Source organism: Lontra canadensis, unplaced genomic scaffold, assembly GCF_010015895.1.
Source record: "Lontra canadensis isolate GAN:19392208 unplaced genomic scaffold, GSC_riverotter_1.0 scaffold43, whole genome shotgun sequence".
Taxonomy (NCBI): domain Eukaryota; kingdom Metazoa; phylum Chordata; class Mammalia; order Carnivora; family Mustelidae; genus Lontra; species Lontra canadensis.
Window position 1 is genome coordinate 13,167,338 of NW_022631037.1, and position 21,098 is coordinate 13,188,435.

General features: G+C 54.0%; 1 protein-coding gene across 1 annotated transcript in view; it reads left to right on the top strand.

The window, feature by feature from the left end:
- Positions 1–16,140, top strand: part of LASP1 (LIM and SH3 protein 1) — a 34,885-nt gene extending 18,745 nt beyond the window's left edge. Inside the window, 5 exon segments of the mRNA XM_032871467.1 lie at positions 4,665–4,772; positions 13,469–13,507; positions 13,509–13,596; positions 13,973–14,076; positions 15,946–16,140. Coding sequence (XP_032727358.1) covers positions 4,665–4,772; positions 13,469–13,507; positions 13,509–13,596; positions 13,973–14,076; positions 15,946–16,119 — 513 coding nt within the window. The 3' untranslated portion in view covers positions 16,120–16,140.
- The last annotated feature ends 4,958 nt before the right edge of the window (positions 16,141–21,098 follow it).

Here is a 21,098-nt window from a genome sequence, read left to right on the forward strand (position 1 = left end):
CCACCTCTGCTCCCTGCTCCCCTGGGGCCTGGCCTGCTGCTTGCTTCCTGGGCCTCCAGGCCTCTGTCTCTGGTTGGCAATTCTGGGCAGTGCCCAGGAATCTGCATTTTGACTGCCCTGGTGATTGTCATGGGCCTTTTGGACTTACTTTGTGAGACTTAGAGCCAGACTTGAGAGGGGCAGGCAGGAAGCTGGGTGGAACGGCCTGGGGCTCACCTTGCTTCTGCTCTGAGCGGAGGGGTGGGGGCCTCAGGGAGTCGGCTCTGCACTGAGGACATGGCTCTAACCTGCGTTGGCCTCTAACCTGCATTGGGCTCCTGGGCCTGGAAGCTGGGGTAGGCAGAGAGGATAGAGGCCGGGGCCCTGTCTTCTTTGCAAGCGTGGGTCTGTGGTCTGAGCCTGGCTGCTTTCCTCTCCTAGCTTTTTTCAAAACTCCCTGGTAAAATGGGGACAGCGAACCCCAGTTGCCTAGCGGTTGGGGGCTGGGCTGATGCGCTGAGGTTTGGAAGGGCTGAGTAGGCCTGTCCGGGGGTGGTGACAGGTTCTGGTTCCTGTGGCTCCTGTGGGGGCAGGGCTGGCTAGAGCAGCTTGTGGCTGGCGGGAAGGGAAGTGGGAGCCTCTTCTGCCTACCGTGCCCCACCCCACCAGGGTGTCACTTGGGCTCTTTCCAGGGCCCCTTCCTGACCTGCATGCGAGTGTCCCAGCCCTCCTCAGTCTCTGGAAGCTTCCAGTGCTGGTTCAACTTTATTTGTTTTCCTATGTCTAGATCGGTTCCCAAAGTGGTACTTTGGGTGTCTGGGACACCTGGAGCCTCCCCTGCGGGGGAGGTAACCACAGAACTGACCAGAAATGACCCTGTGGGTGGTCCTGCCCAGGCCTGGCTGAGGCAGGGAAGTGGAGGCTGGGGCCCCAGCTGCACCCCCTCCCCAAGGCAGCTCTCCCTCCCCCAGCTCCCGGCTAAGTAGAGGCAACATCCATGTGGCCCCCAGAACCCAGGCAGAAATTCAGGGAGAATAAATCTTTCTTACCCCCATCGTCCCACCCTGTGGCACTGTACAGTCCCAGGCATTGGACAGTGTGGTCTGTCCCCAGCACCGCAGGCAGCATACTTGGTGTAACTCTGACCTGAGCCTGCTAAAGGTCAGATCCTGGGTCTGCCACCCTAGCTGTGTGACCTTGGGGAAACTGTTTTACCTTCCCGAGCCTCAGTGCCTTCATCTGTAAAATGGGGGTTATCTTTCTCCAAAAGTTGTTGTGAGGATATAGCAGATGTTATGAAGGACATTCAACATCATTAGGATATAGAGGATATTAGTGTAGGGTAGGCATTTAGAGCAGTTCCTGGCTAGAGTCAGGACTCAATCAATGTTCACTACTAACTATTCTCTTAGAAAGTGGAGGAAATGGAGCCTGGGCTCAGTGAAGCTGGGGAGTAGACACTGACCTTTTGATGATTGCTTCCAACACTGACCTCCTTCATTCGCTCTCCTCCCCATCTGTGTCTTAATTTTCAAGCTGGTTTCTTTTCTGTTAGAAGGAGGTAAGTTACACAGTATGTGGGCCTGGCACATAGTAGACACACAGTAAGCACTGTATTTTCTTTTTTTCCCAAAAAAGAAATGGCACTGTATTCCCCCCTCCCCAAATTTTCTGGTTTTGTTTGGTTTTATACTGGTTTATTTAGGAGAAAAAATTTTTTGTTAAAGTCATGATCTTTGCTCTTATGTTGGGTCAGCAAAACAGTGACTTTCTAAATTGTGCTGTCTGTTTGATATTTTGTGTCTATTCAAGTCACCCATCATTCACGCCACAAACACTTACTTGTACCTACTTTGCTGGGATAAATAATGAACAAGATAGACCCGGGGAGTTATTAATAAACACGTGTAGAGAAAGTAGAGCCTCCAGGGCCCTGTTTGGTGGGTGGGAGGAGCCTCGGCCTCAGACCTGGCCCTGCGTGGGGAATTTCCAGAATGGGCGGCCCAGGCAGCTCCCAGACATGGAGTCATCTGTCCCCAGAGCAGAGTTGCCCCCTGTCCCTACCCACAACTGGGTTGAATGACCTTAGGCAGGTTTCCTCCCTGAGAGACCAACCCCCACAACATCCTGCTGAGCCATCCCAGGTGAAGGCAGACACTCCTGCTTGGGTGACCAGAGAACCCTGAGGGAGGGGCTCTGGGCAGGGTCCTCCCCCACACTCCCTGGCTGTCTGCCTTTCACTTCTGCCACCCACTCCAGCCCCAAAAGGCCTCACAGAGAATCTTCCTCATCTTGATCTTCATAGTTAAGATCTGCAGGTACTTAAAAATGATCACAAACTCCAGAGCTAGATAGGTTTTTAGAGATCAGCCGGCCAGTCCCTAGCCCCAGGGCCCCCCCCCCCTTCAGTCCAGAGAGGGGGACTGGCTTGCCTAGTGACACACAACCCTGAGAGGCTGACCTCCCTTCAGCCCTTCTGCATCCCAGTTCCACCCCAGCCCCGCCCTATCTGGTGGCCTGTGCCAGGAGTAAAGCACATTCTCCTTCCCCAGCAGGGAGGGAGAGGCAGTTCCTGAGCCTGGGAACTAGCTGACATCATTGTAGTGTCGCCATGGCAATTATTCCCCTGGATTAGGGACCTGACCCTTGCAGGGCCAGGAAGTAGAGAAAGGAGTGGGGGTCTGGCACGTGGTCAGCACTTGAATGTTGACAAAGCACTTCCACACTTGCCCTCAGCAGCAGATGTGGAGTCCGGTTTTGCTCCAGGATGCTCCAGGACACATTGGCTGTGTTCGAGTCACTGTTTATAGTTGGCGCCACTGACTGGAATGGGTGGTGCTATCCCCATTTTACAGATTGCAAATGGAGGCTCAAAAGGTGAAGTCATTTGCCCAAGATCGCCTGGCAAGTAGGAGACTGAGCACCCGTTAGGACCAACTCCCTCTGGCTGTTTGCCCATGCTTGGTGTGGGAAGCCTCCTCCCCATATTTTAACTGATTCCCATGACAGCTCTTTTATGGATGGGGAAACCGAGGCCAGAGGCCTTGGATTTGGGGCTTCTGCATCAGGAGTTGTATTTTTCTGACTCCAGTGCTGCCTTCTCCCTGATGCTCCTTTCCCAAAGGGTCTCCCTGCCCTCAGCACTAAAGGTCACCACGCTGTTCCAGAGCTTTCTGGAAGAGTTGATGCTGGGGGCAGTTCTGGGCCCTTGGGGGTGGGTCAGTCCATGTATTACTGTGTTAACTTGCAGTCTAATGGGAACTGGCACATCCAGGCCTTGGTTTCCAGTCTGGATCAGAATGAAGGGGCTTGTTTAAAACAAATAAATAAACAAGGGCGCTTCTGAGACCTTGTAGGATTGAGAACCCCTTGGGTGGATAAGCTGGGCTCCAGAGGATGAACAAGGACCTCTGACCCCTGGGCGGTGTGCCGAGGAACTGGCGGGTGTGGCCGGATGAATCCGAGAATGTTGTCGTGGGTTGGGTCAGGGTGCAGCTCAGCGGTGTGGCCAGGTGACTCCTGACTCCACGCCTGCGAGCTGCCTGGGCATCCCATCCTGGAAACTCCCGAGGCCCCAGGCCTTGTGTCCTGGGCTGACCTGCTTGTAGGGCAGGCACCGCGCGCGCGTGCGCACACACACACACACACACACACACACACACCCCCGGAGGCAATCTAGGCAGCTGGTGGGGCTGGAACAGCTGGTGGCTCAGGAGTGGACGGTGAAGTCTCTGGAAACCAAGGAACTGTTCTGTGTCCCATGGGCGTTTCTAGCCTCCATTCCGTTCTTTAAAACCCCCTGGGGAGAACGAGATATTTTTCGTATTTCAATTCCATTAGCGTTCGGGAAGTCCTTTCTTAGGTCTGACTCGAGTCCCTCAGGTACTTGAGTTTCCGTGAATTTCTCAGGAGAGGAAGGCAGTGCTGGAGGGTAGGGTTCTTTCCCGGAGCTTGGAACCCTGTTCCGAAGTCCTGTCTCTGCCCCCACCGATGTCATCTCCTCATGCGGCATTGACCTTAGAAGCAGGCCTGGCAGGCTCCAGGGAGCCGCCGGGCCTGTCAAAGGCTCATTGATGGAGTCCTTCCGAGTGGCTGTCTCTCCGCCCTCCTTTCTGGGTGCCGGCTTTGTCACTTGGCACAGCCTTCGCTCAGCTGGGCGCTTCAAGACTTCTCCGGGTTCTCGGTGGGTCGGGCCACATCCTGGCTAGGGTGAGGAGGGCTGGGGCAGCCTTTGGAGCTCTGGAAAGTACCTTCTTCCTATAGCTTTCACACAGGATGGGTCAGCGGGGAAGGGTTGGGAGTCAGGCAGCCGAGAGTTTGCAGCCTGGTGATTCTGGACTTGATTTCCGAGCTGTATGACCTTGGCAGGGGGCTTTGCCTCTCTCTGGCTTAGTTTCTTCATCTGCAAAACGGAGCTAGCAGACTGACTTGAGGTAATTCATGTAAAGCACTTGGCACTCGGAAGGCCCTGAATACATTTCCGTGGGTTATTGTTAGTAGTCGAACCTTTTTTGGCTCAGGCTCCTGCTTTGACTTCGGGGTGCGGGGGCAGTGGACGTCGCTGCAGGGCATTTCTGGTCAGCGTCTCCATCCTGGCTGGTTGTTCCGTCGGAGGTGGCCGTGGGCTGGGGCCCTCTGCTGCCCGTGTCTTGACGCTAATCCCTCTCCACAACTTGGTCCTCCAGGTGCGCTACAAGGAGGAGTTCGAGAAGAACAAGGGCAAAGGGTTCAGCGTGGTGGCGGACACGCCCGAACTCCAGAGAATCAAGAAGACCCAGGACCAGATCAGTAACGTACGCTCCCTTGCCCGCTATGGGACCCCCACTGCCCCACTTCCCCGGGCCCGCCTGGGTGACAGATGTCAAGAAGGAAGGAAGGGTCTAGGCTTCCCACTTGCCTTTTTTCTGTGCACCCCCATATTCCCCCGTTCCACCCTGGGCCCACATGGCACTTCTACTGGAAAAGCACTCAGCTTTTGTACAGGGAGGGCGCATGTGCTAAAGCTCTCCCCACCCTCTCTAAAGTGTCCCCCTGACCGCGGCTGTGGTGGGCGTCAGGGTCCAGACGGACTGTTTGTCAGAGCACGAAGGTCATAACTGGGTGGCTAGGTGGGGAGGGGCCGGCCCCCCTTTCGTCTGTCTCTGGGTGCTGATACTGCAGTATTTCCGCCCTCCCTCGGCCTCCACCCCCACCTCGGCTTGCTCTTCCTTCCTGTGTAAAAACCCCAGCTGGCTTTGCTGGCCGGCCCCGTCCCCCTGGTCTAGGGATGGTCGGCATGTCGAGGTGGTGGCGCTGGGTATAAAGCGTGGGTGGTCGATCTCGGGGCCGTGGCACCTGTGGCCGGGGAATAGGCATTGGTTTCCTGCCTTGCAGAGCCACAGACCTGCCGCCTGTGTATCTGAGTTTGCAGGGAAACTGCCTGGGGCGGGGGCGGGAGGGGGTTGGGGCACATGCTATGAACCTGGGCTGCGAGCCCCGTGGCTCCGTGGCCCAGGGTCCTAGGGCACAGAATAGCAGTGTGTGCCCAGCCAGCCTCATGGGGGGGGGGGCAGTCCTACAAATGAAGGCCTGGGCAAACGGTTGTCTTTATGTCTAGAAGAGAAAGGAGTTGGCAGGTTGCCCGAGGTCACTTGGGGGTGGAGGGTCTGGGATTCAGGCAGGCCCCCTGGGGCACCCCCCCCCCCAGCCTCCAGAGCCCTCCCCCAGCCTCCTTGGTGGCACTGTGCTTAGAGTGACTCTGCAGTGGCTCGAGTGGGTTCCAGGGCAAGGGCTTAGGGCCAGTAGAACCAGTCAGGCCCAAGTCAGTGGCTTTTAGACTTTGCAACCTACGATACGACATACATTTCACATGGTGACCCACCAAAGAGGCCTGCTTATTTATCTAGAGAGAAAACCGAATCAGAGCTTTCCTCGAAGAGTCCTTGGAGAGGATTCAGATACCTATTTTCTGTTCTATTTTATCTTGTAAAGATACTTGCTTCAGACTTAACTAAATGGGTAACTAAGTGGGTTTTGCAACAAGGCCGTTGACCTACGGTTTGAAATTTGTGGCTTAAGGAAATGGAGAGCTTCCCTTGGGCTAGGAGAGCTCAAATTCAACCCCCCACCCAGACACACACACTCTCTCTCTCACTCTCTCTCTCTCTTAAGTAAAACCTGTTTCAGTTGCTTTATAAGCCAGGGCCTGGCCTCGAATGATGCTGCCCAGACTCTCTGAAGGGTAAAAAGGGTTAAAGAAGGTCTGTGTCTTGCAGCTCTCCACACGACAAGTGGGAGGGAGGGGGAAGCCTTGGGCAGTGGGGAAAACGTGGAATGGCTCGCAAAGCTGGAGTCTTGACTCTCCAGGCCTCTATGGTGTTTCCATTGCAAGGACACGTGCTCTCATCTACAACCCCAGTTCCCCAGCACATTTACTCATTGCTTCCAGCCTGTGGCTTTTAGAGGCAGAAGACAAGCGAGCCCAGTCATCCCTGCCTCCCTTTCTGGAAGGCTTCCAGAATATTCCATACCCAGTTATTGGAGGTGTTAACATCTGAGGAGCTCTGGTAACTGAACTCACCATGGCCAAGACATCTACACCTAAAGCGATAACCATCTTATCATTAACCACAGGGCTGCCATTAGCTGATTGTCCTCTGCTCCAAGGTGGGGGAAGTGGCTTGAACCTGACGGGGTTCTGCTTTTTGCAGCTTTAGCTGGGATGTCTGAGGTGTGACCACAAAGCTGGAGGGCTCTCAGTTTTAGTGAATGCAGTTAGTCTGTCAGATGTGGCCTCAGTAAATGACTGTACTAAAATCACATGGGAGAGGTTTTTTTTGGTCTTGTTTTGTTTTAAAGATTTTATTTATTTATTTATTTGTTTGTTTATTTTTTAAAAGATTATATTTATTTATTTGAGAAACAGATCACGAGTAGGCAGGGGAAGCAGGCTCCCTGCTGAGTAGAGAGCTCAATGCGGGGCTCAATCCCAGGACTCTGAGATCATGACCCGAACCGAAGGCAGAGGCTTTAACCCACTGAGCCACCCAGGCGCCCCTATTTATTTATTTGAGAAAGAGAGAGAGTGCATGCACAGGGGAAGAGGAGCAGAGAGAGAGAGAATCTGTGGCAGAGTCCTGGACTGAGCACAGAGCCTGATGCGGGGCTCGATCTCACAACCTTGAGATCATGACCTGAGCCCAGACCAAGAGTCGTGCACTTAACCAGCTAAACCACCCAGATGTCCCGATGTGGGAAGGTTTATTGACAATGCAGGCCCACAGGCCGGCTCCTCATAGGCTGCTGACTCAGCATCTCTGGGAGCCCGACCCAGGAACCAGCATTTTATTTTGTTTTATCATTATTTTTTTAAGATTTATTTATTTGAGAGAGAGCACAGGGGGAGGGGCAGAGGGAGAAGGAGAGAATCCCAAGCAGACTCCTGGCTGAGTGGGGAGCCCCACATGGCTCCGTCCCATGACTCTGAGGTCATGACCTGAGCCGCAGTCAAGGAACCAGCATTTTAAGCATGTTCGCTGCGTTCAGGGGATGCTCAGTGAAGTTTGAGAGCTGTTACTTAAAAAGCTTGAAAAAGCTTTCTCGGGGTACCTGGGTAGCTCAGTCATTGAACAACTGCCTTCGGCTCAGGTCATGATCCCAGAGTCCTGGGATCGAGCCTCACATCAGGCTCCCTGCTCCACGGGAAGCCTGCTTCTCCCTCTCCCACTCCCCCTGCTTATGTTCCCTCTCTCGCTGTGTCTCTCTCTGTCAAATAAATAAATAAAATCTTAAAAAAAAAAAAAATGCTTTCTCAAGCCTTAAGTCAGGGATTGCCAGGCCCAGCCACATCCCCGAACTCTCAGGGAGCTCGAAACCATGCTGAGAGCCATTGTGAGGTTGTCCCAACCTCCAGAAGAGTTGGGGGCAAAGATAGTGTTTAGAGAGAGACACACCTTTTGCTTAGTATCCAAAATAGTGTCCTCTGTGTGGCTGGTCACTTGCTTCCCAGGTTAGCACCCAGTGACCCCCAGCTGCTCCCGGAGAGGTCAGACCATCTTATGAAGGGATGAGATTGCATCCCCAGAGGAATAATGGTTAAAGGTCTTGGATGTGTGCAGTCTGTCATCCGTCAGATCAGTGTGGTCAGTACAGTTACCATCTCTGTAAAGGCAGACCTGTCCACTTTCCTCACTGTGGCTCAGGAAGAGGCAGGGGATAAAGCTTGGTTGGAAAGTTGGGCCATTGTCTGGTGCTGAGAATGTGTGAAAACTTTTGAGGCAGGGTCCAGTAAGTTGTACTTCTGGGGGAACTGTGTCTTAGTTAAAGGCATGGGAAGGGTTGGGATGTCAGGGCTGTGTGCTCTGGGATGCAGCGTATCCTTCGGGAAGGACCTTTGGTCCCAAGCACCAGTGGCTTTAATGCACTGGGAAATTTTCATGGCTGAGCCCCTGCTAAACAGTGGGGAAGTTCTGGTTTTGTTTACCTCTGTATCTTCTTATATATTGATTTTCTATATACAACCCTGTGTCTTTTTCTGTGAAACGTAAAGTTTTTCTGTGAAACGTAACACCCAGTAACACCGAGGGAACACCTGTGCTCACTGTGCAAGTCAAGAAACATTCCTGAACTCCCTACCACCCCCACCACCACAACCCGAACTCCTCTTAAAATAGAGTTTTGTGGTGTTTTTTTTTTTTCTTTTAAGATTTTATTTATTTGACACAGAGAGAGAGAGTTCACAAGTAGGCAGAGAGGCAGAGAGAAAGGGGGAAACAGGCTCCCCACCCACAGGTCCCAGGACCCTGAGGTCATGACCTGAGCCAAAGGCAGAGGTTTAACCCACAGAGCCACCCAGGCACCCCAGCAGAGAATTTTTAAAGTGCTAAAAACCTAGCTCTCATACAGTGAGCACCTCTCCTATATTTCACTTAATTAATTATGCTGGAGGTTAAGACAGGCAGATGTGCTGCCTGGTTAGTGAAAGAAAATGCTGGATACAGTGAGACCGGAACTGGTTGGTACCCTGCTGTTATCTGCAGAACTCGGTAATGTTCTACAGGACCATAAAACCATAAACTTTGGGAATATCTTTGACACAGGCTTTGCGTTTATATCAGTGAAAAATAATGAGCAGGGGCGCCTGGGTGGCTCAGTGGGTTAAAGCCTCTGCCTTCGGCTCGGGTTATGATCCCAGGGTCCTGGGATCAAGCCCCATATCGGGCTCTCTGCTCAGCGGGGAGCCTGTTTCCCTTCCTCTCTCTCTGCCTGCCTCTCTGCCTACTTGTGATCTCTGTCAAATAAATAAAATCTTAAAAATAAAAAAGAAAAATAATGAGCAGCCCATACTCTGGTTAAGTTGGCTTCAGTCTTTAGGGGCTGGGCCTAGTCAGTAGTTAAGTAGTAACATCAAACAGAAATTCTATGCCCAGGGTCAGATGACCTGGACACAAGCTCGTGGAACAACCAGTGTAAAATTTTTGAGAGTGTGTGCTGTGATTTATTCTTCCTAGTTAAATTTTATTTTATTCTTAAGATTTTATTTATTTGACAGAGAGAGCACAAGCAGGGGGAGCGGCAGGCAGAAAGGAGAGGGAGAAGCAGGCTCCTTGCAGAGCAGGGAGCCCGATGTAGGGCTCGATCCCCAGGACCCTGGGATCATTACCCGAGCTAAAGGCAGACACTCAGCTTAACAGACCGAATCACCCAGGCGCCCCTCTTTTTTCGAATTTTAATATGTTACTATGTATTACTAAATGCTGTAGTTTTGTTTTTCCTGATTCTGAACATATACTAGGTATTCTTTTTGTGTCTTTCTTCCTTTGGTCAACACTGGGCTTAAAGATTCATGGACGTACTTGCATGTAGCTACACGCCATTCTTTTTCATTGCTGTATCATATTCCTTTTAATGCTTAATACATTTTATTGATACTGGTGTTGCATTTGAGATTGCTTCCACACGCTCTGGATGCCCGCATACATATTTCTTGGGGTTCCTGTGGAGTGGAATTGCTGCTGGGTCTTAGAGTTTATGATCCTTCACCTTGCCAGATAATGCTAATCTAATTTTCAAGTGGGTACTGATTTCCCCTCCAGCCAGCAGTGATGAGTTCCCATTGCTCTGCCTCCTCACTTAGACTTGCTCACTTTAGCCATTTTGATTGTGTGTAGTGGAATCTTACTGTGGTTTTAACCTGCAGTGATTTCTCTGATGACTAATGAAGGTGAACACAGATTCACATTTGTTTTAAAAACAAAATACTGTTAGTCTGTAGTAGGGAGCAGTATTGCATGGTAGTTGAGAAGTATGGATGAGATGTGAGAGCTGGATTCTGCTAACTCCACCCCGTTACCTGGTTTCCCCATCTAGAAAACTGGGGGTGGGGAGGGGGCGTGATAGTGATACACAGTCGTAGGACTGGCTGAGAAAAGGAAATGAGTAATCCATGTAAGGACAAACAATCGGCCCTCAGAGAGTGGGAGATGTTAAAAAAAAGAATTATTAAAAAATATAGACTCTGGCTGGTGAGTTAATGATTCCATCCAGAGCCTGTGTTCCCTTGTGGCCGATGATGTAGAGTCATGTGAGAGTGCCGTGCGGTGTCAGACCTCCGTTTTACACCACAATCGGGAGCAGGGGTTCAGAAAACAGAATGTGGGCTAGCAGAGAAAATGGGGTTCTGTATTTAGCCATGGAATGGACCCTCCACTGATCACCCCCGAGTCCTAGCCTCTCAACCCACGTGCACTTGGATCTTCTGGGCATAGAACAGGGTGCTTGGGGGCCCATGACAGTTCCTTATTTTTTAAAAAGTTTACTTATTTGAGAGAGAGAGATCGAGAGAGATAGTTGGGGGTAAGGGCAGAGGGAGAGAAGCTTTCAAGCATATTCCATGCTGAGCGCAGAGCCCGACACGGGGCTTGATCCAATGACCCATGAGATCGTGACCTGACCCAAAATCAAGAGTGGGATGCTTAACCGACTGAGCCACCCTGTTGGCTATGACAGTTCTTAAACTGAGGCCCTAGGTGACATCTCTGGGTTTGTGGTGACCCCCATTCAGGGCTCTTGGAAGATCAAACTCTGCCGACTGTGGAACAGGGACGAGCCAGACCCCTGGAGTCTGGAAAATGTTTCTTTCCCTTTCGGATAGGCTAACTCCCTTTAGCGTGCCTGTTGGCTTCTCATGCCATTCGGTAGGCCGGCAAAGACAGAACACAGTTTTCTCATTTGCTGGGGAAGGGAGGGAGAGGATGTGGAGAGTGGTGGCGTCTTCTCCCAGTGGGCCCAGGCAGAGGGGCTGCACCCCACTTTCCCTGCCACGCTGCCTCGTCTCCCCTCAAAGTTAGGGTGACCTTGGGGTAATCACCCCCATTCAAGTGAGAGGTGCACCACTCACATTTATGCCCAAACCAAAGCCGTGAAGTGGGGTGAGGGGTGGCCTTGGGCACGTGGCCCCCCCTGCTCCGCACCTGCCCTTGGGCTCAGGCCTGTCCCTCGTGACTCTGTCCCTGTGTCAGTCACCAGCCTCGGCCCTTCCTGAGTAATGAAAGCTCTGTCTTGGGAAGTCATTAAAATTCTGAGCACATGTCTGTCTTCTGTAAAGCGGGAATGAAAGTGTACCTGCCCGGGGTCAAGGGGGGATTGTCACCGGGGGGGGGGGAGATGATGGCGGAAAGAGCCTTCAAGCACTCTGCGTGAGTTGCCAAGCAAATGGGAAGGTTCTTGGTATTAACACTAACAGGTGGTGTGTACATCGGTGGTGGTGGGTAGGGTTCTGCTATGTTCGGGCTGCCACGACTCCATCTACCTGGGGCAGCTGGCCCTAATTTAGAAGTATTTATCCTGGGTCGTGGTTTCTAAGCACCAAGAGCAATTCTAGCAGCCGCTCATGGAACTGCACGCATGTCCATACTTGCTTTCAGCTCTAGAGTCTGGTTTGGTTGCTGGACCTGGTCTGGAGCCTCAGGACCTCCTGGGAACAGCTGGTACAGTTTACAGATTAGGAAACTGAGGCCCAGAGCAGTAGGGACTCTCCCAGGGTCACATGAGTAAGCAAAAAGCTGATGACCTTCCAGGGATGAGGCGTGGAAGGGGCACCACTCTCGTGCTGAGGGACTGAGTCTGTAGGACACTGACTGGGAATAGCTCTAGGCGTTGGCTCCTGAGTATGGCAGAAGAACTGGGAGGGAAGTACCCTCTCCCTCAGGGCTCTCTGTCACCTCTTCACACCCAGAGAAGGCGGCTGCCATGCAGGGAAGCTGGGCCCCCAGCATTAGGGACAGCTGTCCCCCCAGTGCAGGCCTTTGTCTGCTTCTACGCATGTGCTCTCCCTCCCCTTGTCACTGGCTCCCGGGGTCAGGTCTCTTTTCTTCCACAGAAAGTAAACACAGGAAGCTCACCCTTCTAACCCCTAGGACAAAAGTCGGAAGGGCAGTTGCCTTGTGAGCCTCAAGACTTCAGGAGGGGTGGCCTCGCTCCTTGTCGCCGTGCCCCCTCTCCAGCCAGTGGACGGGAGTCACTGAGGGAGTGGAGCTCGGGGACACTTGGCTTTGGCTCTTGTTTTCAGAATGTTAGAGCAAGGCACTGGCCTTATGTCTGAAAACTTCCCTCCTGGGTGCTCTTCTGAGCAGGAGTTGAAGGAACCTGTCGGTTTTTAGTCTGGCCAGGGCTGGCTGCTTCCCCCTAAGTAATATGGTCAGCCCATAATACACACAGCCCATCTCACCATTTGGGGGTGAGTCCCTGCTCTGGCTCGAAGAGAAGGGGCAGAGAAAGGAGGGGCTCGTCAGGACCCAGACTCCTAGGTGAGGTGTTACCCCCACCCTGCCCGTCCTCCCAGCTGGGCCTCCCAGCCGGGCCTGCATTGAGCCACAGATGCTGTGCCCTGTTCTCCTTGGCCACACCTCTAGACCTTTAGCCTGGGTCTAGTAAACATAAGCCCTGCCTGGCCAAGTGTCAATTCTTGCCCTCCTGGCAAAGCGAATGCCACTGAGTGGGAGAGAAGGGAGCAGAGCAAGTAGGAGAGGATGGCCAAAAGGGACTGCCCTGGGCCGGGACAGCTCCCATCAGGCCTTGGGGCCCAGAGTCACTGGTTCCTTCTGCTCCAGAGAACAGGGCAGGGTTTGCTCTCCTCCCTCATTTAGCTTGTCAGTACCTTCGTTTCCTTCTTGTCAGTTAGTCAGGGACTGTTGTATATCCCCCTCCCAGGTGCTGACAGGCTAAAATGGGCCTGGGAGGTAGAATCCAGCACAGTGCCTGGCACCCAGCAGGTACCAGTGAGCGGGCATTCTTGTCGTCCTGCAGCAACACCAGAGGTGGGCTCCGATGTCCTATTTTACAGAGGTGGAAACTGAGGCCCAGCAAGGTTAAGTAGCCACAGGAATCTGGTCCCGTCTGCCTATAGCCCTTGGGGAGTCTCTCCTCTCCTGGGAGATCTTAAGTGGCCACGGGAAAGGAGCTTTGGTTGGTTTGCTGTGAGTCCTTTACCCAGCGCTCTCTGCCACTGCAGATAAAATACCATGAGGAGTTTGAGAAGAGCCGCATGGCCCCCCAGCGGGGGCGAGGGCATGGAGTCTGAGCGCCGAGACACCCAGGAGCAGCAGCAGCCGCCCCACCACATCCCAGCTAGCGCCCCAGGTGAGCAAGCCAGTGCCCCTGTTTAGGCAGAGGGCCTGAGACCAGGCCAGCTTTGGGATGGGGAGGAGGTTGGCAAGAATCCCTCTGTACACACACACACACCCTCACAACCCTCTTATAAACCCTCAGGCCCCCTCCCAGTGGGGCAATGAGCACCCGGGTCAGGGTCCGTGCCGGGTTCCAGTGTGTTGGCAGAGGTACGGCCCCTGTTGGAGAGTGTGCAACACCAGCAGATGAACATGTGCAGACAGATGAGCCTTTGAGAAGTGGGGGCTGAGCAAGGTTGTGGGGGGGTGGAAACGCATGATAGGGGCTTCTTAGGGAGGAGGCCGAAGGAGGGATCGGGTTTCTGAGCCTTGTCTCTCCCATCTTGCAGTTTACCAGCAGCCCCAGCAGCAGCCGGTGGCACAATCCTATGGTGGCTACAAGGAGCCTGCTGCCCCAGTCTCCATACCATGCAGGGCCCCAGGCGGGGGCGGGGTAAGTAGCTGTGGCCAAGTGGGAGAGATCCTAGAGCTGGGAGGTGGAATGGGGGTCAGAAGTCTGGGGAAGCCAGAGGTGGATGGGCCCAGGGAAAGCCTTCATGGTCACAGTTCCTAGATTCTCCTTAAGAAACCCAACCTGGAAGCCTGGCTTCCCTTGATCTTTGACCCCAGCTCCTTTTGCCCTCTGCAGGTGATAAGAGAGACCTGTGTGGTCAAGGCACCGAGCCCTGGGCTGGGGTTGGGGCCCAGGGCTCCAGCTCTGGGTGTACGTTGTACAAGTCACCTCCCCTGCTCAGTTTCCTGCCTCCTGCTCCCCACTCCTCATGAGGATGACCCCCAAGCCCGACCACATCCTTTAGATCTCAGTCCTGCCTCCAAGGGGTCCTCCTAAACCCCCCAATGTCATATGGGTCTCCCCTGACACATCTGTCACTCCCCACCACTGGTTCTCTTCAGAGTACTTTTGGCAGCTCAGAATGTTCTGTTTGTTAACTTGTGTCTGCCTCCCCTGCTGGGTTTGCAGCTCGGTAAGGGCCGGGCCGCGTCCTCTTGGTTTAGCGGCTCTGAACCAGGCGCAGAGCCGGCGCTCAGCAATGCTGCCAGGTCAGTGATGAGCAAAATAGGAACTGGGGCAGGACCAGGCTTACTGTCCTTAGAGTTGAAGTCCCTGGTCTGTAAGTCCTGCCGCCTGTCCCACTGAGGGAGCTGCTGGGCCCCCCAGCCTGAGCTCCTGGCTGCGTTCAGCTCCTCTGTGCTCGGTTCCTGGGAATTGGAAGTAGCTCATGGAGGAAGAAGTAGGAGACACTATACTTAGAGAAGTAAAATAGCCTGAGATACCCGTCCTCCTGGAGCCTCATGCCCTGGACACGAGGGGGTAAACAAGGGAGTGTCCATGCCACGGGGCTGCTGGGCAGGACTGAGACATCATCTGTAGGATAAGATTCCAGGTAGACCAGCCAGTCCTTCTAATACTCGCTAAACCTGTTTTGGACAAGAGGGATTTGGCACTGAATAAAAGACCACCTTCCTGCTGTCTTGGAGCTTATATTTCAGTCAGGGAGACAAATAAGGAGGCAATAAATTAAGTAGGTATATAATATAAGGTCGGATAGTGGCACATGCCAGGAAGAAAAAGCAGGACGTTTGGAGGGAGAGCCCCAGAGTCCTCAGTAAGATGAGAGAGTGAGTGGTTTAGGGAGAGCAGCAACTGCAAAGGCCCTGGGGCTAGCAGGAAGGCCAAGGCGATTAGAGGGGAAAAAGGTAGGAGATAAGGTCAGGTCGTGCAGGGACTTGTAGGTCGCAGGAAGGCCTTTGTGATTGGTGAGCTATGCAGAATGACGGTTTTGATTTCTGTTTTTAAAGGCTCACGGGTGGCTCTTAAGAAGTGGCAGCAGAATGTTGAGGGCGGAAGCAGGGAGACTAGGGAGGAGGCTGTCGCAGGACGCAGGCATAGCTGGCGGCAATTCAGCCCAAGAGATAGAGGCGGAGTTGGTGATAAGAGACCAAGGTCACTTTGTGGGGCGGGGTGTAACCTCTTACCCACACACAGCCTTCGGGGCTGATGGAGTTATTTTCTGCTGCTTGAAAGAAAGTTTGCAATTTGGTGCTGGCTGGCTGGGTCCATAGAGCATAGGACTCCAGATCTCGGGGTCTGCGTTAGGTGTAGAGATTGCTTAAAAATAAAATCTTTAAAAAAAGAAAAATCTGGTGCTGAAGGACTTAAAGCCGGGGAGTCACATGATCAGGTCTGCAGTTTGGAAAGTTCCCCCTGAGATCCCAGTGGATGAACAGATCAGAGGCCTGGGCCGTATAGGGTTAGAAAGAAGGGCCTGGCCCCAGGCTGACCGCATCCCCACTCTTGCAGAAGCGGTACCGCGCTGTGTATGACTACAGTGCCGCGGACGAGGACGAGGTCTCCTTCCAGGATGGGGACACCATCGTCAACGTGCAGCAGATCGACGATGGCTGGATGTACGGGACCGTGGAGCGCACTGGCGACACGGGGATGCTGCCAGCCAACTACGTGGAGGCCATCTGAGCCCCGGCCCCGCCCCCCCGCCCGTCTTCAGTGCATTCCACCGCATCCTCTGTCCTGGGCCGACCTGCCCACCCTTAAGTGTCTGTTTTTTTAAATCTGCGACAGCTTGTTTATTCCCACCCTCCTCCAGCTTCTTTTGCCAACTGAAGCCTTGTTCTGCCACTTTCGCGGGCTGTTCTCTGGCAGGTTTTTCCCTTGACCAACTTCTTGTTTTTCTCTCTGGACGGAACAGGTGTGGACCTCTCTGGGGGAGGCTGAGGCCTGGGGAGCTGGTCTGGAATTGCAGACCCATTGGCTCCCAGGCCTCTGCCTTCTCTCTCTTCTGCCCTCCCCCCTCCTCCCAGACCTTCCTGCCCTCCTCACACACCCCAACTTTCCAGGACTCCCAGGGGAGGGGCTCCGTACATTCCGAGATGAGACCCCACCACCCTTGTCCCTGGGATGGGCTTTGCCTCTACTTCTCAAAGACAGGGCTGCCAGCCCTCTGAGGGGGCCCCTCACCACCCTCTCCCACTCTCAAGGACCACAGAGGAGGGGAGCGTTCCCGCTTCGGGGTTCATTCATCCCTCCCTGCATGTGTTCCTTCTCACACTGTGATTTCGCGCTCCTGCCCACGCATGGGGCGTGGGCGAGGAGCTCCCTAGGAAGCATGGCTTGGGTCAAGTGCTCGCCTTTCTTACTTTTAGGGACAGCTACAGGAAGGAGGGGAGGAGGGTGTTCTCTCCCACAGAGAACTTCCTCCTCCTCTCAGTCCCCAGGCGCCCTGGCTGGCTCCTGCACCGAGAGCCAGCCCCCCTGAGCTCTGGATTAGGTGGGTCCTACCCCCTCCTCCCCATGGGAAGATGTCTCGGGCCTCCGCGCAGCCGCCCCTCCTCGGCCCAAAGCCAAGTGGACTGGAACTGTGCAAAGCCACAGAACCTTCGCGCCTCTCTAGGACTCCGTCTGTGCGGGAAGGAGCATTTCTGTATCTGTGGCAGTCAGGGTGCAGGCCTGTGGGAGTCTCTGGGAGGACCCCAGCGGGGGAGAAGTCCCTGGTGGCTTCTTTGGCATGAAAATTCCTCCTTTCCTTCAATTGCCAAATGGCGGAAGCCCACCCGCCCCCTTTCCAGTGTGCTGGGCAGAGGTCAGGGAGGGGGGGTAGTTGTGGAGTTGGCCGGGCTGATGTGGGGGCCGGCAGCTTGCTGGGGTGAGGGTGGGGGCAGGCTCCATGGCTCTAGGCCTCTTCCCCCGCCCCATCTCTGTCACCCCTACCGGGGGTGCCTCGCTACCCCCCTGCCCTCCCCCTTACTAACCTCAGGCCCCCTTGAAGCAGAGGGAGAAGGTCCCAGGGCTTCAAAACTGGAAGCACAGACCCCGGGATGAGGAAGGGAAAGATGGTGCTATTTCCAAGTCCCTTCTCTCGTCCGTTGGTGGCTGTGATGACCCTTGCTTGGCTTCATTCATCTCTTCTGGGCTCGCTCTACCTTCCCTGGGTCTCCCCCTCCTGTCTTCCCCTCAGGCTCCACAGTTGACATCTTTGCCTCCTTGTTCCTTCAGGGGAGGGGGGACCCTACAGGCAAATTTCAGCAGTCAGGTCCTCAGTGCGTGAGGGTTGACGTTGGAATATCTTCCCCAAATCGGAAGAATGAAGAAATGACCATTGTGGGCGGGGAGAGCCCTGCCTGAGCAGTCTCTCTGTCTCTCTCTGGCCCCGGCAGAGCTGAAGGCAGGTGGAGGGTCTATGTTGGACGATCTGGGGGATGAGGGAGCCATCCGTTACCTTTCCTCTTGATCTCAAAGCACAGCTTGGATTTGGGGACCAAGGTCAGAGACGCGTCCTGTCGTTGGAGGACCTGTGCGGGCAGAGAGGGGAGGAAAGCCTAGAGGAGCAAGAAGGAGCCTGTTCTCCCTTCGCTTCGTTTTCCTTCCACAACAAGGCAGGCCAGCCACTGGAATCTTGCTGCCGGCCCCCCTGCTCCCCCTGCCCTAAAAATAGGGGACCTTTTCTTACACACCCCCAGAGAGAAGGACTGTCATACTGGTGCTGAGGGACCCAGGGGCTGCTAAGGCATCCTGCTCCTTTCCAGAACCATCCATCCCTACAAGAGCACAGAACCGGTGGCTGGGTCGAGTCCCTGGCCTTTTCGTACAGTTTCCAAAGGTCTTTGGCCAACCTAATACCAGGAAAGAAGATGCATCAAAGCTAGAATGTGAATATAACTGTAGTGGACCAATAAGAAAATGCAAGAAGTCCATTGGTGAGAAAAGTGAATTCTGTCCTACTGCTTCCTATTTTCTTCCTCATGTCCCTCCAGGGAAAACGACTTTATTGCTTCATTTCTGCCTTTACCCTCTCACATATGCACTTTTGGGCCTTTTTTTTTTTTTTTAAATAGCTGGAAAAAAAAAAAAAATACCACCCCACAAGCCTGTATTTAAAAAGAAACAAATGACCATGTGAAATTTGCCTCTGTCCAAACATTTCATCCGTGTGTGTGTGTATGTGTGGTGTGTGTGTGTGTGTGTGTGTGTGTGTGTGTGTGTGAAGCCGTCCGTTCATCTTTTTATATGGGGTGGTTGTCTTTTCTTGGTCTCTTCTGGTCCCCTCCCTCGTGGGCTTGTGCTTGGGATCAACTCTTTCTGGCCTGTTAACGACTCTCAACATTTGACTTGGACCACAAGTGAATCTTTCTCCTGGTGACTCAAATAATAAAAGTATAATTTTTACCTGTGGACTTGGTTTTCTCTCTGGCTCTGAAGTGTTGCTGTGTGTGCGTGCATGTGTGCGTGTGCACGCATGCCAAGTACTCAGGGCCTTAGCCTGGCACCCTCCCGAGAGCCCTGATGCCCTTCAGGGAGAGGATGACTGGTTTGAAAGCTATCGGCCTGGAGCGGCAGTCGGTTCTGCGATGGGGACTTGGCACTTGCTTCTCGTGCAGAATTTTCCAGCCAGTCTGCTCCTGGCTGCATCTCTCTGCCCAGCTTGATGACACTCCCGAAACATCTCTGAGCTGTTATTTCCCTCTTCCTGTCTGACCTCCCGAGTTACGCACCTGTCTCTGCACGAGCCAGTGCCCTCCTGGGGCAGGGGATGGATCTAATTCCTCTAAAGCCCCAGGGTCTGTCCTGGGCCAGGCCCATTGCTGCTCAACAAATCTGTGTTGCCCTAACTCAGCAGCTCGGCCCTACAGCACTGTGCCCTCTGCCGCTGCCTGGCATCTGCAAAGAGCTTGGTGCTGTGTGAGGATGGAAATGATGGAGGGACCATCTGGGTGGGATAAGACGGGATGAAGCGATCTTACCAGCACAAAGCAGTATTCATCAGCGGAGTACCAACCATCCTATCCGTCTCACGGATGGGGTTCTGAAGCCCAGGGGGGCTGTGATTCGGCATAAGTTGTACAGCACGTTGCTGGGCCCGAGGTCTCAGGACCTGCAGCCTCAATCCATTCTGCCTTGCCACGGTGGGCCTTGTGCCCCTGCCCTTTGCACCTCACATCTTTGTACCCCCCCCCATTCTGTCCTTTGCTCCAGGTGCCCTGGGTCTGACCCCCCCCCCATCAGAAGGCCCAGTGGCCTCCCTTCTGTGGCATTGGGAAGGGGACCGGGGTAGAGAAGGAAGCCATCCTGCTGCTTGTGGAGAGGGGCGTCTCCCACTGCGGGCTCAGCAGGAGGGTGCTCTGGCTTTGGGAGAGCCATGGCGGAGTTGGAAGGGGCCCTTCCTGAGCCTTGGTCACAGGGAGAAGGACAGAAGTGGGTCTGCAGGGCTGGAGGGGTGTAGGGAGCGTTGGGAGGGGAGGTGGGCTCGTTAAAGACCGGATGGACACCCACTCCGTCTCCAAAGGAGCAGGCCGAGTAATATTCTCCTAGCAGAGGGGCATGAGTTGGCAAATCTGGCCTCCTGTTGGCCTGCCCCCTCTTGTCTGCGGAGCTGCAGTCCTCCCTCCCAGGAGGCTTCATTCACCAGAGCCATCGGAGGGGGCAGTCTGCCTGGGAGGGGCGACCCCACTCCCTGCTCACAGAAAGCTCTGGGCTCTACCTTCTGGGCACAGGCCGGTGAGAGCAGTTTCTAGACCCCCTTCCAGAAGGGGCCTCCGTTCCCTCTGCAGAGCCTGTGGAAAGGGGTCCCTAATGCCCTCATTCCCCTGACCCCACCCCGGGGGCCTTCAAAACAACTCTTTAGGGTGGAACTGAGGACACCAGGCCTCAGAGATGACACGGGAGTGTTTTTAATTTACTAGGGAATAATTAAGATATAAAAGACATAAAAACAACACAAGACAGAACTGAGTGAGTACCCACCATCCAGTTTAAAAAAAAAAATAAAACATTCGTTCCCCTCTCCCCTCGGAAGGCATCACTTGATTTGCCTACCTAGACTCTCTCCCCACACAGGGACCGGCCTGGGAGTCGACCCCTCGCTCTTTGGGTAGAACATTGCTCCGAGCTCTCGGAAAAGGACACAGACGAGAACAAGAACGCGGGTCAGGACCACGAAGAGAGATGGAGTATCTGGAGGAGAGACTCCGGAGCTCCCACTGTGCACGGAGGGATTTGAGCAGTGTCGGGAGGGCCGAGGGGCATTTCGGACACCAAGGGTGGGCCAGTGCGGGAAGGGGGCGGAGGCGAGAGAGGAATATGGACTCCAGAGTGTGTAAGCCTCCTTTGCCATCTTGGACCACCAACCCTCCCCCCCACCCCTTCCAGTGAAACATCAGGCAAGTTCCTGACCGGCTCTGAGCCTCATCTGTACAAGACTTGTAGGGAGGCTGAACTTACAACCGGTGTGCGGTAAAGGATTCCAACCCCAGAGAGGCCAACTGGGACTCCCACCAGACCCCTATGTCCCTTCACACCGCGACCTTTACAACCCGCCCATGGCCCACCCAACGTCCAGCCATTATTTTTCCGAGATAATTGGCCACCAACGTGTTAGAGGACAAAGGCAGAAGGAAAGCAGCCAGGAGGATTCATTCCTGGGGGATCCGGATAGAGATCAG